The sequence below is a fragment of the Nicotiana tabacum genome, chromosome 22, assembly GCF_000715075.1.
Source record: "Nicotiana tabacum cultivar K326 chromosome 22, ASM71507v2, whole genome shotgun sequence".
Taxonomy (NCBI): Eukaryota; Viridiplantae; Streptophyta; class Magnoliopsida; order Solanales; family Solanaceae; genus Nicotiana; species Nicotiana tabacum.
Genome location: NC_134101.1, coordinates 160,174,667 through 160,187,956, shown reverse-complemented (window position 1 = coordinate 160,187,956; position 13,290 = coordinate 160,174,667). Strand labels below are relative to the sequence as shown.

The 13,290-nt window shown below is 39.1% G+C and overlaps 1 protein-coding gene across 1 annotated transcript; it reads right to left on the bottom strand.

The window, feature by feature from the left end:
- Nucleotides 1-10,218: 10,218 nt before the first annotated feature.
- On the bottom strand, nucleotides 10,219-11,107 carry LOC107827541 (secreted RxLR effector protein 161-like). Its single transcript, XM_016654696.1, has 2 exons — nucleotides 10,583-11,107; nucleotides 10,219-10,263 (listed from the first exon to the last, which is right to left on the bottom strand). The coding sequence occupies exons 1-2, from the start codon at nucleotides 11,105-11,107 to the stop codon at nucleotides 10,219-10,221; spliced, it is 570 nt and encodes a 189-aa protein (XP_016510182.1).
- Nucleotides 11,108-13,290: the final 2,183 nt, after the last annotated feature.

Sequence of the window (13,290 nt, the reverse complement as noted above, 5' to 3'; positions counted from 1 at the left end):
ACCATACGCAAATGATGTTGGTAGCTTGATGTATGCAATGGTCTGTACAAGACCTGAAATTTCACAAGCTGTTGGAGTTATTAGCAGATATATGCATAATCCAGGAAAGGAGCATTGTCAAGCTGTGAAGTGGATTCTACGGTATATTCATAATACTACAGATGTTGGGTTAGTTTTTGAGCAGGAAGGCAATCAGTCCATATTTGGATATTGTGACTCAGATTTTGCGAGTGATCTGGACAAACGAAGATCAACTACTGGTTATGTGTTTACTTTTGCAAAGGCACCAGTTAGTTGGAAGTCAACTTTGTAGTCAACAGTTGCTTTGTCTACAATAGAGGCAGAGTACGTGGCTATTACTGAGGCTGTGAAAGAGGCAATTTGGCTTCAGGGGTTGCTAAAAGAGCTTGGCATTGGACAAAAAAGTATCATAATTTTTTGTGATAGTCAAAGTGCTATTCAATTAGCAAAGAACCAAGTTTATCATGCAAGGACGAAGCACATTGATGTTCGGTATCATTTCGTACGAGAAATCATAGAAGAAGGTGGAGTCACGGTAAAGAAAATTCATACTACGGATAATCCTGCTGATATGCTGACAAAGGTAGTGACTGCGGTCAAGTTTCAACATTGTTTGGATTTGATCAACATTGTTGAACACTGAAGATTGAAGATGAAGACACAACCAAAATTTGTTATTGAGAAAAAATTGAAGATGTGGAATTTTTCCAAGGTGGAGATTTGTTGAAAATGTCAAAAGTCTCATCGGTGGGTGACATATTTGGTTGGGTTTTTTCCCTATAAAAGAAGGCCTAATGTTTAGGATTTATACACACCTCTCATTTGCTTAAGACATTTGTATCTTCTCTCTTTAGTATTATTTCACTTGTATTTTGGAGTGGAATAAAATATTGGTTGTGTCCGAGGAAGTAGGCAAAATTGGCCGAACCTCGTAAATTCCGGTGTTCCTTTTATAGTTGTTTTATTGTCTTATTTATTATTTGGTGTCTGTCATAATTTTTGGTATAATAGTTGTGACTCATTTATACTATATACATTTGGCTTCCGCAACATCTGTATTCTAATAAATACTTTTCTAGAATGCTTACATCACATAGGTATGCATGATCTTGGTTTCACTGGCACACATTTCACCTGGACTAATAAAAGAAAGTTAATGCGCAACCTTATATTAGAACAACTTGACAGATTTTTAGCAAACTCCGATTGGTTGCACCTCTTTCAAGATTCGTCTGTATTACACTTCCATCGCACGTACTCTGACCATTGTCCTCTTCTATTAAATCTTGCACGTGCCACCTCTCGTAGCACCACGGGATTTAAATCTAAAACCATGTGGCCCACCCACCCTGACTTCATTCGCATAGTACAAAATATTTGGTGTACCACCAATGATTACATCCCTACCCTCCAACACTTTATTGAAGTTCTTAAAAGTTGGAACCATTCCTGCTTCGGGAATATCTTCCACCAAATGAACATTATTCAAGCTAGAATTGATGGACTCCAAAAAATGGCCCCACACCTTGAAACAACTTACCATTTACACCTCGAACATACACTTATTCAATAATTGAATATACTCCTATAAAACGAAGAAGACTTTTAAAAACTTAAATCGTGTATACAAAACCTTTATGACGGTGATGCCAACACCAAATTTTTCCACCTTAGTACTATCCATCGTCGTCAGAAAAATTGCATTCTGGGCCTACATGACATTGTCGGTAATTGGGTCTTGGACCCGACCCTCATAAATAATATTATCACAACATATCTTCAACGGACCTATACAACTGAACTTTTTCTCACCTTAAAACAAACAGTGGTACATGCACCGCAAGCACTTACCTCAGAAAATTATCTAAACCTAAGTCGCTCACTAGTTGACGATGAAATATTAAAAGCCATCCGCTCTTTTAAGCCGCTTAAAGCACCAGGTCCAGATGGATTCCATCCTATTTTTTTCCAACAACATTGGCCTCAAACCAAAGGAGCCATCACCCGATTTTGTAAGGACATATTCTCCACCTCCTTTATTCCTTTTGAAATTAGTCAAATTTATATTTCCTTAATTCCTAAGTTTAAAAACTCGGAACGCATCGCCTAATACCACCCAATCAGACTCTGCAACATTATTTACAAAACAATTACGAAAATTATTGTCAATCGTATTCGCCCCTACCTCCCCTCCTTAATTAGCCCTTACCAGAGTAGCTTCATCGCAGGCCGTCGAGCCATTGACAATGCAATTATTGTCCAAGAAGCAGTGCACTCTTTCAACAAACGCAAAGGAACTGTAGGCCATATGTTGATAAAAATTAACCTAGAAAAAGCATTTGACCGCCTTGAATGGTCCTTCAAACATTACTCCCTCGCTAGCCTTAACTTCCCACCATCCTTAATCACACTCATTATGAACTGCATATCCACCTCCTCTATCTCCATTATGGTTAACGGCAAACCCATACCTTTTTATCCATCACTCATGGTTCTTTTTATCCTCTGGCATATTTGGAAAACCAGAAATGATAATCTATTCAACAACCTCCACAACCCCGTCTACCCACCAACCATACTCTTTCACGTTATCGAACTTCACTCCTTATCTCCTATACAACCACCAACCCTTCTACTCATGTCCAACATATTAAAATGCACCCCCCTAAAGCTCTCTTTTTCAAACTTAACACCGATGACTCCTTTAATGCGCACACGCTGCAAGTATCAGCTGGAGGAGTTATTCGAAATCACCAAGGACAGTGGATCCGAGGCTTCACTATGCCAATTGTTTGCCCTACTGCTTTAGAAGCCGAACTCCGATCCCTCCTCTTAGGCCTTCAGCTTGCAACTGACCTACTTCTCCTGCCCTTAAAGATTGAAACTGATTCACAACTACTTATCTTCATGATACGCAATGGAAACGATGTATACTCACATCTTATTTTTGATTGCAGGACCTTACTCCATCAGCTGCAGACAGCCACACTTGACCACATCTACCGGGAGGCAAACGGTGTAGCAGACGGCCTGGCAAAATATGGCATGCTCCTAACTCCTTCTGAAGGCCAATTGCAGTGGAGTCTCATACTTTTTATGTTTCCCCCACCTTTTACTTTAGATGCTTTCAATAAGGACCTTTCGGACGTTACTGTACCATGATTGACCCCCTTTATAATAATGTTACTATTTAGCTTTTAATATAATCGTATCCTTATTAGCAAAAAAAACATTGTCATTAACATTAGTGTGAACAAATCTCAAGTCAATGTTCTTAACCATGCCTAATGAAATATTTAATAAAAATTATAAAATCAAAGCTTACAGATTTATCAGTGAAGCCATATTCGTTAATCCAATAAATAAATACCCATATTTAGCACGTTGACACATCAGAATTCAGATTAACACTTTCACACAAATAATATTAACAGATAAAGCTATAAAAAAACATAATATTAAACACAAGATCTTTGTAATTTTTTAAGTTTTACTGACGAAATCATTTGTTAAACAACCCTATTTGTATTATTTCAAATAAATATTAAAAAATAAATAATTTTGTCGCTTTTTATGTTTAAAAATATCTTCATGTTCGAATATGGTTGAAGAAATTCCGTGTCATGAAAAATAATGTATGGATACATTATAAAAATAATAAATAAAATAACATGAAATTATTTTATTTGTAAATAAAATATGTAGGTAAAAATATATTCTTAGTATAAAAAAGATGTTATATAAATGGAAGGATTTATAATGTCAAGGGCATAACAAACTTTTCAAGTAAAAGTATTATAAAATTTGGCCAAGGTGACTTTTGTAATAATTAGAGCAAAGTAAATAATTTTTATGTAACAAAAGACAGAAAAGTGACTTGTGGATAATAAACACAAAAAAAATCATGCAAAAAAATAATATAGCTGATGAGTGCATGCAAAAAAAAATTATTTTAACTTTTTCTTCAAATTTTCAGACTTGATTGTACTAAGCAAAAAAGCGAATATCAAAATTGAGCGCCATCGGTGAAGTAACCAGTAACCATGGAAATTAAGGAGAGATTATTGGCCTTTCTTTTCTTCGGAGTAATTAAACAAATGTAATTAATGATGTAAATTCCGTTATTGCGTCTTATCACTAAAACTAGTGGCGCACTAGTTGCCCGTGCATATTTTCAAATTTGACCTTATAGCACGGATTTGAAGAAACAAAGAGATAGTGGGATTTAAAAATAAAAGAATGGCAACTTGGGGGTAATTTTGAATTAATAACAAGGAGAGACTGATATAATTACTTAATGGTATTGGGATTATATTGCGATTTGACAACTAATTAAGTGAAAAGGACTCGAGTCCATAGCCACCTTCTTTTTGCTTATTTAAGAGAAAGTTAGGCCATCGAACACTATATAAATTTTTCTTCTAAGCCACTTGTACTGCATGTGTCTCAAAGATCATTTAATGTTAAGAAGATGAAAGTTGCCTAACAAAGCATTGGCTCTAGCAAACTCTTCCCAATCTTTTAAACAACGCATTGTTACGATATCACACAATTATATTGCAACAAGCCAAAATATATGTTTACTTCTTCTTATAAATCAAACTATAATTACCACAAATATCCTCGCTCTGACTCTTACGCCAATTCTGCTTCCATACTATTACCCAAAAGGCTCAATGAATGAGTGAAGAAAACTTTATTGCCTATGTAAGAAAAGTAAGAAAACCATTCGCATAACTATTATTAGTAAATCATCCATCTTATTTATTTATGTGACATTCTCTTCTGTTCAAAATGTCTTAGAATATTTAACACCATTCTATTTCTATATATACAAATTTGTCAAACTGCTCAAATGTTTAACTTTTACGTGCTATACACAGGTTGCTTGGCTCGTAAACAAAGAGTCCACATTCTCACAAAGAAAAAAGGACAAATTGTAAAGATGTAAAGCCATTAGAGGAGTAGAGCTCAAGCTTGAGCTACAATGGTGGAACCATGGAAGGTTCTCGAAGGAGAACAAGGAAAACAGAGGAGAAAGAAGAGTCGGTTATGCGTGAAAAATGAACTAACTTGTATTAGAAACTCAACTGAGTATATATACATATTACATGTGGGAACCAATACTAACCATCTAAAGCTATGCTACTACACACCTAACTGACTATTAACATAATGATAAATATACACTATCTCAATACCCCCCCTCAAGTTGGAGGTGAAGATGTCACACCCAACTTGCTCATCACTGCTGCATGCTTGACTCCAGTAAGTGCTTTAGTTAAAACATCAGCCAGTTGATTATCAGTCCCAACATGATTGAAGGGAAACCAACCCTTCTTGCAATTTGTCTCTCACAAAGTGTCACAAAGTGACAGTCTACTTCAATATGTTTGGTCCGCTCGTGAAAGATAGGATTACGAGCTATGTGTAGAGCTGATTGGCTGTCATAGAACATTGTGACAGGGGAAGGAAAAGGAACAGTAAGCTCAGTAAACAGTCTACACAGCCACACTAGTTCTCCAACTACATTTCTCAGGGCTCTATACTCTACTTCAGCAGAAGAAAGAGAGATGGTAGCTTGCTTCTTGAACTTCCAACTAATGGGACTGTCACTAAGTAATACTAGATATCCACTAATAGATTTCCTAGAATATGGGCAGGCAGCCCAATCAGAGTCATAATACCCTCTAACTGTGTAATCTGGATTTGCAGACAAGGAGATTGCAAGAGTAGGATCAGCTTTCAGATATCTAAGTAAGTGATAGGCAGCCTTGAGGTGAGGTTCTCTGGGATCTTGCATGAACTGAGGTGTTGGACACTATCAATGTCCGGCCTTGTATTTGTTAGGAAGTTCAGCTTTCCTATCAAGGTTCTATAGACAGAAGGATCTGCTAAGGATGTACCTTCCTTGGCTTGATGTTTGACTGTAGGATCCAATGGTGAGCTGAAGGCACTAACATGAAGGCATTCATACTCCTTCAGTAGGTCAAGAGCAAATTTTCTCTAAGAGATTATCACACCATCTTCCTTGTAGAGAACCTCTAAACCCAGGAAATAATGCAGTCGACCCAAGTCCTTGATCTTGAACTAAGCATGTATAAAAGCCTTTAAACAGTTGATTTCTTCTGGATTATTCCCTGTGACAATTACATCATCTACATAGACAGAAACATATATAGTAGAGGAGTCAGATTTCTTGTAAAACAAAGAGTAATCATTGAGGAAATATACATAGCCCTTGGAACTCAATGCCTCAGCCAACTTGTTATACCACTGTCGACTAGCTTGTTTCAAGCCATACAATGATTTGTGCAGCTTACATACATACTAGGCCAGGTGTCAACCAACAGACCAGGAGGCAGGTCCATATACACTTTGTTAGCTTGTATGAGTCCACCAAAAAGTAGAGTACCTGGTCATCTACAAGATTCTGCTGAGAATGCTAATAAAACAGTACGTAAATACGACAGAGGATTTTTACTTAGAAAAATCCCACACAAGGAGATCAAAAAACCACAACCTACACCTGTAGGCTTTCAACTCCACTAACTTGTAAAAACCTATTACAAGCCAATTTGCAATGTCTCCATTACAAAGAATTTATTCAACTAACTTGTGGTACTCTTACCACAAGCCACTTTGTGACTTCCTAGTTACAAATACTTTTACTAACTTGTGATGCTCTCACCACAAGCCACTTTGTAACTCTACAGTTACAAAGACTTTGCTTATGACTAAACCTAGTCACAACATAAACTCAAGGAGTTTACGGATTTACAAGAGGATTCCTAATCAAACGCTTCTAGCTAAGCAGTTTAGGAGATACAATAAGTACAATCACAAAGTTACAACTCAACTAGGACAACAACAAGCTATCTTTTAGGAATTGGTCCGTAGTTGCGTTCAACTTTGTTCTTCAAGCTTGTGAGGATTGATTTCTCTGTTTTTGCAAGAAGCTTGAATGAGAAACTGAATCCTTCAAGTGATGTTTTGTATAAACTCATTGTAGGTACATCTTGATCATATCGCTTGAAATGATGCGGCACTTTAGTTGGTCAGAGAATGAGTGGGCGCTGGAGACAGTGCAGTGCGGTAGAAATAGTGCAGTCAATCACTTTATTTCTAGCTGTGACCAATTGACTTGTATTGTGATGAGTAAACCACAAGGGTATCAGATCCTTGTTTGGGTTCCTAGCTCCTGAAGCTGTAGCAGTTCACCTTTAGCTGGAATTCGTTAAGCTTAACTGAAGCTTGCAGTATAGTCCGAGTAGATCAGGTTCCCTATCTGGTTCTTAACAGTAAGTTTGTTAGATCATCAGAACATAAGGCAAGAACATTTAAAAACTATCAATTTCTCCCTTTTTGATGATGACAAACTTAACATTTATAGAGTAGATTTAGAGTAGTAAGGACCAGACTATCGTAACACATATGTTCCCCCTGAGTTAATGGCCATATTTCCCCCCTTTTGGCATCATTAAAAAACAGACAGAATAGCAGCCCAAGAAGTCCATCTAAGTTAACTCATGCCACGTATGTGCACACAATCATGAAAGAAAATAGAAACACAGAATGAGAGTACTGACGTAATAAAACAAGGATTGATATTAATAAAACTTTAATATGCCTTTGCTTTGAAAAAGCGAAAGGCAATATTGGACTTGTTAAAACGGGAGTAGTAGTGTTTCATCCCAACCACAAAAAAAGAAAACAAAAACATCCGCCAAAACATCAAAGAAAACTTAACAAACATTTCCAGAAACTGGTCACTGAAGAGGTACTTAGGGGACACTAGGAGTAAAGGGCTTGGAAGCTGCAACAAGCGTTTGGAGAACGAGGTCTATTCGGGCATTTCCCGACTTTTGCTCATTGAGCAGTTCTGCTTTCAGGTTCTCTACTTGTGCCCTGAGATCAGCATTTTCCTTATCAAACGAGCCACTTCATCACTTGACACTGGAACTGCTTGGGCTTGCTGACCTTCCAGGATAGCATTCCTGGCCTTCAACCGACGAATCTCCTCAGCTGCACTGTTCTGAGCATTAATAAGCTGTGAGATGGTTGATGTACTTCCTACCCCCCCTCCCATTCTTTTCTATGCACTCACACTCTTCCAAAGTTGTCTGTGAGAAAGTCTGCTTCCTAGTCCCCACCTTGCCTGTCCCCAGTGGGACTTCAAAGAATTTGAACACTTGAGTAAGCAGGAACCCATAGGGGAGGCCATGATTACCATCTTTGAAGGTGGCAACCTTTTACATGTGTTCAATCATAATAGCAGGCAAACTCACAGGAGTAAAACTGTCCAGTTGCTCCATCAAGAATAGGTCAAACTTAGAAGTCACTAACCTCCTCTCAGCTCGAGGCAATAGAACTTTGTTAACCAATTTGAACAACAGCTGATAGACAGGGAGTAGCGCTTTCTTATGGATCTGGTCCCCCTTCTGGTTTGCATTGGTTTTACCTCGGCATTTGTAAAGTTAAACTGACACACATCTTTTACACTGGGCACACCAACTGTAGGAACTTTAAGAATCTCTCCAAGCAACTTTACATCAAACACGATGTCCACCCCATTGACCAAGGCACAAATATGGTCAGTCTCAATTGGAAAGAGATTAGAAAAGAAGCTTTGTACCTCATACTCATATACCTTAGGTGCATCAACTTGAAATAGATGCGCTCAACATTGAAAGTTGACCATTTCCAGAATTTGGTGCATTCCAGCCATCTCAGAGATTGTTGGGTCAAATGTACGACCCATCAGAACTTTTTGATGCCTCGGGCGTTCAGAGCCAAGGCTGACTTCACTTCTCATTCTCTTCACAGAACCATGTTCTTCAAAAGATTTAGACTTGTGTTTGCCAGACTTCTCTCCAATAAATTTTCCTTTTCCCTAGGATTTGACTAACACATCCTCATGAGACATCGAAAACTCGCTCACCACCTCCTTCATCTTGGACCTAGATGTTGACCCCTTCTCTATTGAAGTAGGATTCATCTTTTTCGAAGACCATCTAACAAGTGAACCAGGTTCATCTAGGGTTTCCTCTTCCACCTCGACTACAGGTATCGCCTCATCACTTACAGGTACACCGTCTTTCACCAACTTTCTCCTTTTCTTCTTACTACTCTTCTTGCTCTTTTGAAGGGCAGAATTGTAGGCCACCTTAACTTGAAGCCTGGTAGTAGGTCATTTGGTTTCAGACTCAGGGGTGGACACAACCCTCCACTTACTAATGAATGCATCAAGAGCCACATTATCTAGGTCTTATTCATCACTGGATCTCATTTCAGGTGCTTAAAAGTTCAAGGGCACAACATCGAATGCAGGAATAGCACTGTCCTGGGAACGAGAGCCCTGACTTGGATCCTCCGGAGAGGGATCAGGTTCCTCATGTGATGCCCCAGTAGTATCTGCTAGTGCATCCCCTTCAACAGTTACAATGGCCCCTTCTTCCCCCACACTTTGTGCCTCATTTTTCTTAGAGGTGATCTCATGCAGTACACCATCAGCAGATACCACAAACACGGTTACAACATTTTTCTCTTCCTCAAATGGTGCTACCACGACCACGGAATTAGTAGCAACGATGGCAGAACTCTTTGTGACCTCAGGGTTTTGACCTTGTTCTCCACTTGGTCTTTGACTGGTGGGAGCCTCAGACGATGGGGAGAACGGAGCAGCAGTTTTAAGGGTTTCTGAAGTAGGAAGAGACTGGGAAACTAGGTGAGGGGTGACTGTAGCGGCAGGAGTGATAGTGGGTGAGAAAGGCTTAGTGGGAGCGGAAGGCTCCATAGATTGATCAGTAGTAGTTACGACTGAGGCAGGGAGATCGAAAGTTTTCTCAGCCATTGAAAGAAGTGGTATAATGATGCTTTTGGGAAACTCTAATGTAAGACTTATGGTTAGGAAGAGCAGGAAAGAGGGTTTTTAAGAGGAGAGGATAATTATGAATAGAGAGGAATAGGCACCGGTTCTGAAACGGCGGTTGGGCGTGGAGAATTGCAATGTTTCAGAGGGAGATGGAACAATGAAATGAAGAGATGTGACAGCAGGATCTGAAAAGTTGATGATATGGAAGTTGTGTTTTGTACCCTTTTTAAAACGTGTATTAAAGGATGCACAAAACTACTAACCTTTGGTACAAGAACCAGGTTCTTGACCTTTTTTTTAAAGAATCAATCCTCTTTTATCATTCATGCACTGCATCTACAGCTTCTATATTCATCATGCGTGTTCACCTGCAACGATATTGAAGTGAGTTAGACATGGCCAGAAAACACTTTTAGCCAGTTATTTCTTGAAGGTGAAAGCCAGATAAAGAGGAACCAGGTTCTCAATTAGGCTTTAAAAGCCCCAGCTTCACTCTGTTTCTTTCAAACTGTTCCCTACTTAGCGCCTTGGTGAAAATGTCTGCAATTTGATCTTCTATACTGCAGAACTTCATACATATCAGCCCTTTTTCCACATTGTCCCTCAGAAAATGATGCCTCACATCAATATGTTTTGTCCTTTTGTGTTGAACTGGATTCTTGGCCATGTTGAGTGCACTGGTCTTACACATAGAAGGGGCACACTCTCAGTGAGTACCCCAAAGTCCTCCAGTTGTTGCTTAATCCATAAAAGCTGAGTACAGCAGGATGTTGCAGCTACATATTCAGTTTCAGCTGTTGAAAGAGCCACTGAATTTTGCTTCCTTGTTCTCCAAGAGATAAGACATGGACCTAAGAAGTGAGTCATTCCCGAAGTGTTTTTCCTGTCCACAAGATAACCTGCATAATCTGCATCAGCATACCTAATCCGATTAAAACTATCATCTGACGGATAATACAACACCAGGTCCTGTGTTCCTTTGAGATATCTTAGTATTCTTTTGGCAACCTTCAAGTGAGATTCCTTGGGATTTGATTGAAACCTTGCACACAGCCCCACACTAAAAACAATATCACGTCTGCTGGCAGTGAGATAGAGGAGAGACCCAATAATGCCTCTATACATGGTTTGATTCATAGGAGATCCAGTTTCACCCATGTCCAGTCGAGTGGCAGTAGCAATGGGAGTATCTATCACCTTTGATGCTTCCATGTCAAACCTCTTCAAGAGCTCCCTGATGTATTTTTGCTGACAAATGGATATACCCTTTGGGGACTGTTTTACTTGAAGACCCAAAAAGAAGTTCAGTTCCCCCATCATGCTCATTTCAAATTCACTTCCCATGAGTTTTGCAAATTTTTCACATAGAAAATCAGTTGTTGCTCAAAAAATGATATCATCAACATAGACCTGAACAATGAGCAGGTTCCTTCCTCGTTTCTTTAAGAAAAGAGTGTTGTCAATTTTCCTATTTTAAAACCATTTTCCAAGAGGAACTTTGACAATCTTCCATACCAAGCTCGAGGAGCCTGCTTTAGCCCGTACAGAGCTTTGTCCAGTTTGAACACATATTTAGGGTGCTCATGACATTCAAACCCTGGGGGTTGCTTCACATAGACTTCTTCCTTAAGGAGTCCATTCAAAAATGCACTCTTGACATCCATTTGGAACAAGGTGAATTCCATATGAGATGCAAAAGCGATTAGAATTCTAATAGCTTCCATGCGAGCCACTGGAGCAAACGTTTCATCGTAGTCAATCCCTTCCTCCTGATTATATCCTTGGACCACTAGCCTGACCTTGTTCCTTTTGGTAATTCCATGTTCATCGAGCTTGTTTCTGAATACCCACCTGGTTCCTATAATAGTTCGATTTGGGGGTCTAGGTACCAGGTGCCACACATTGTTTCTCTCAAACTGATGTAGCTCGCCTTGCATGGCTGTAATCAAATATGCATCTTTCAAGGCTTTTTTGATATTTTTGGGTTCTATCTGGGAGAGAAAGGCTGAGAAGGCAAGTGAATTTCTGGCTTTTGACCTGGTTTGTACTCCGGAATCTAGAGGAGTAATAATGTTGTCTATTGGATGACAGCTTTGGTGTCTCCAGTTAGACGCCTGAGGTTCATTCTGAGATGAAGAGGGTATGTTTGGCTGATTTTCCTCTGTCCTTCTCTCAGTTGCTAGTGGAGTTCCTTAAACTGTAGCAACCACTCTTTTTTCAGCTTCAGTGGTTGTAATTGAGGTGCTTGGTTCTATTGAAGATGAGCCAGCGTTGTCTTCATTTAGCTCCTTTACTTGACTCATCATATTTACCTTTCTGTTTGTCATGTTAATGACTTCACCAGGGACTAGTAAGGGTTCTACATCTTGATCTTCCTCAACTCTTTTCTCACATGATGGATACGATTCATCAAAAATAATATGGACACTTTCCTCAACACATTGAGTCTGCTTACTATATATCTTGTAAGCCTTGCTTTGAGAGAGTAGCCCAGAAATATTCCTTCATCACTCTTGCATCAAATTTACCAAGCTGATCCTTTCCATTGTTGAGAACATAGCATTTGCACCCAAATGTTCTTAGGTGAGTCAGCTTGGATTTCCTTCCATTCAACAATTCATACGGGGTTTTGTTCAGAAGTGATCTAATCATGCACCTGTTCACCAAGTAGCAGGCAGTATTGACAGCTTCAGCCCAGAAGTTCTTTGCAATTCCACTGTCGATCAGCATTGTTCTTGCCATTTCTTCTAGAGTTTTGTTCTTCCTTTCTACTACTCCATTTTGCTTGGGAGTTCTGGGAGCTGAGAAGTTGTGAGTGATGCTATTTTCATTGCAGAATTCATCAAATTTGACATTGTCAAATATTGTCTCATGATCTGATCTAATGCATGCGACTCTAGACTTCATCTTCACCTGGATTTTCTTCACAAAGGCCACAAACACCTCAATAGTTTCATCTTTGGGTCTGAGAAACAGAGTCCATGTGAATCTGGAGTAGTCATCTACTATCACAAAAATGTATATTTTTCCTCCTCTACTTTTCACTCTCATAGGTCCACACAGATCCATATGCAGAAGCTCTAGTGGCTTTGAGGTGCTCACATCTCTTTTAGACTTAAAAGAGAACTTCACATGTTTTCCTCTAGCACATGCATCACAGACTTTTTGCATCTTGAATTGTGACATAGGCGGACCATGGACCAAGTCCTTCTGAATTAGTTTGTTCAGAAGAGAAAAACTTGCATGGCCCAGTCTTCTGTGCCATAGTTCAGCATCATCATCAACAACTTTCAGACAACTCAGATCACCACTCTATAAGGACTCGAAATCAGCGACATAGATGTTCTTGTGTCTTTTGGCCACCAGTACTATTTCACCTGTCACAAGATCAGTGA

Coding starts and splice junctions, on each gene's coding strand:
- LOC107827541 (XM_016654696.1), bottom strand. CDS start 11,107: ATGGAAGCATCAAAGGTGATAGATACTCCCATTGCTACTGCCACTCGA. Junction 10,264..10,582: donor AGAGTGTGCCCCTTCTATGT/GTAAGACCAGTG, acceptor ATATCGTTGCAG/GTGAACACGCATGATGAATA.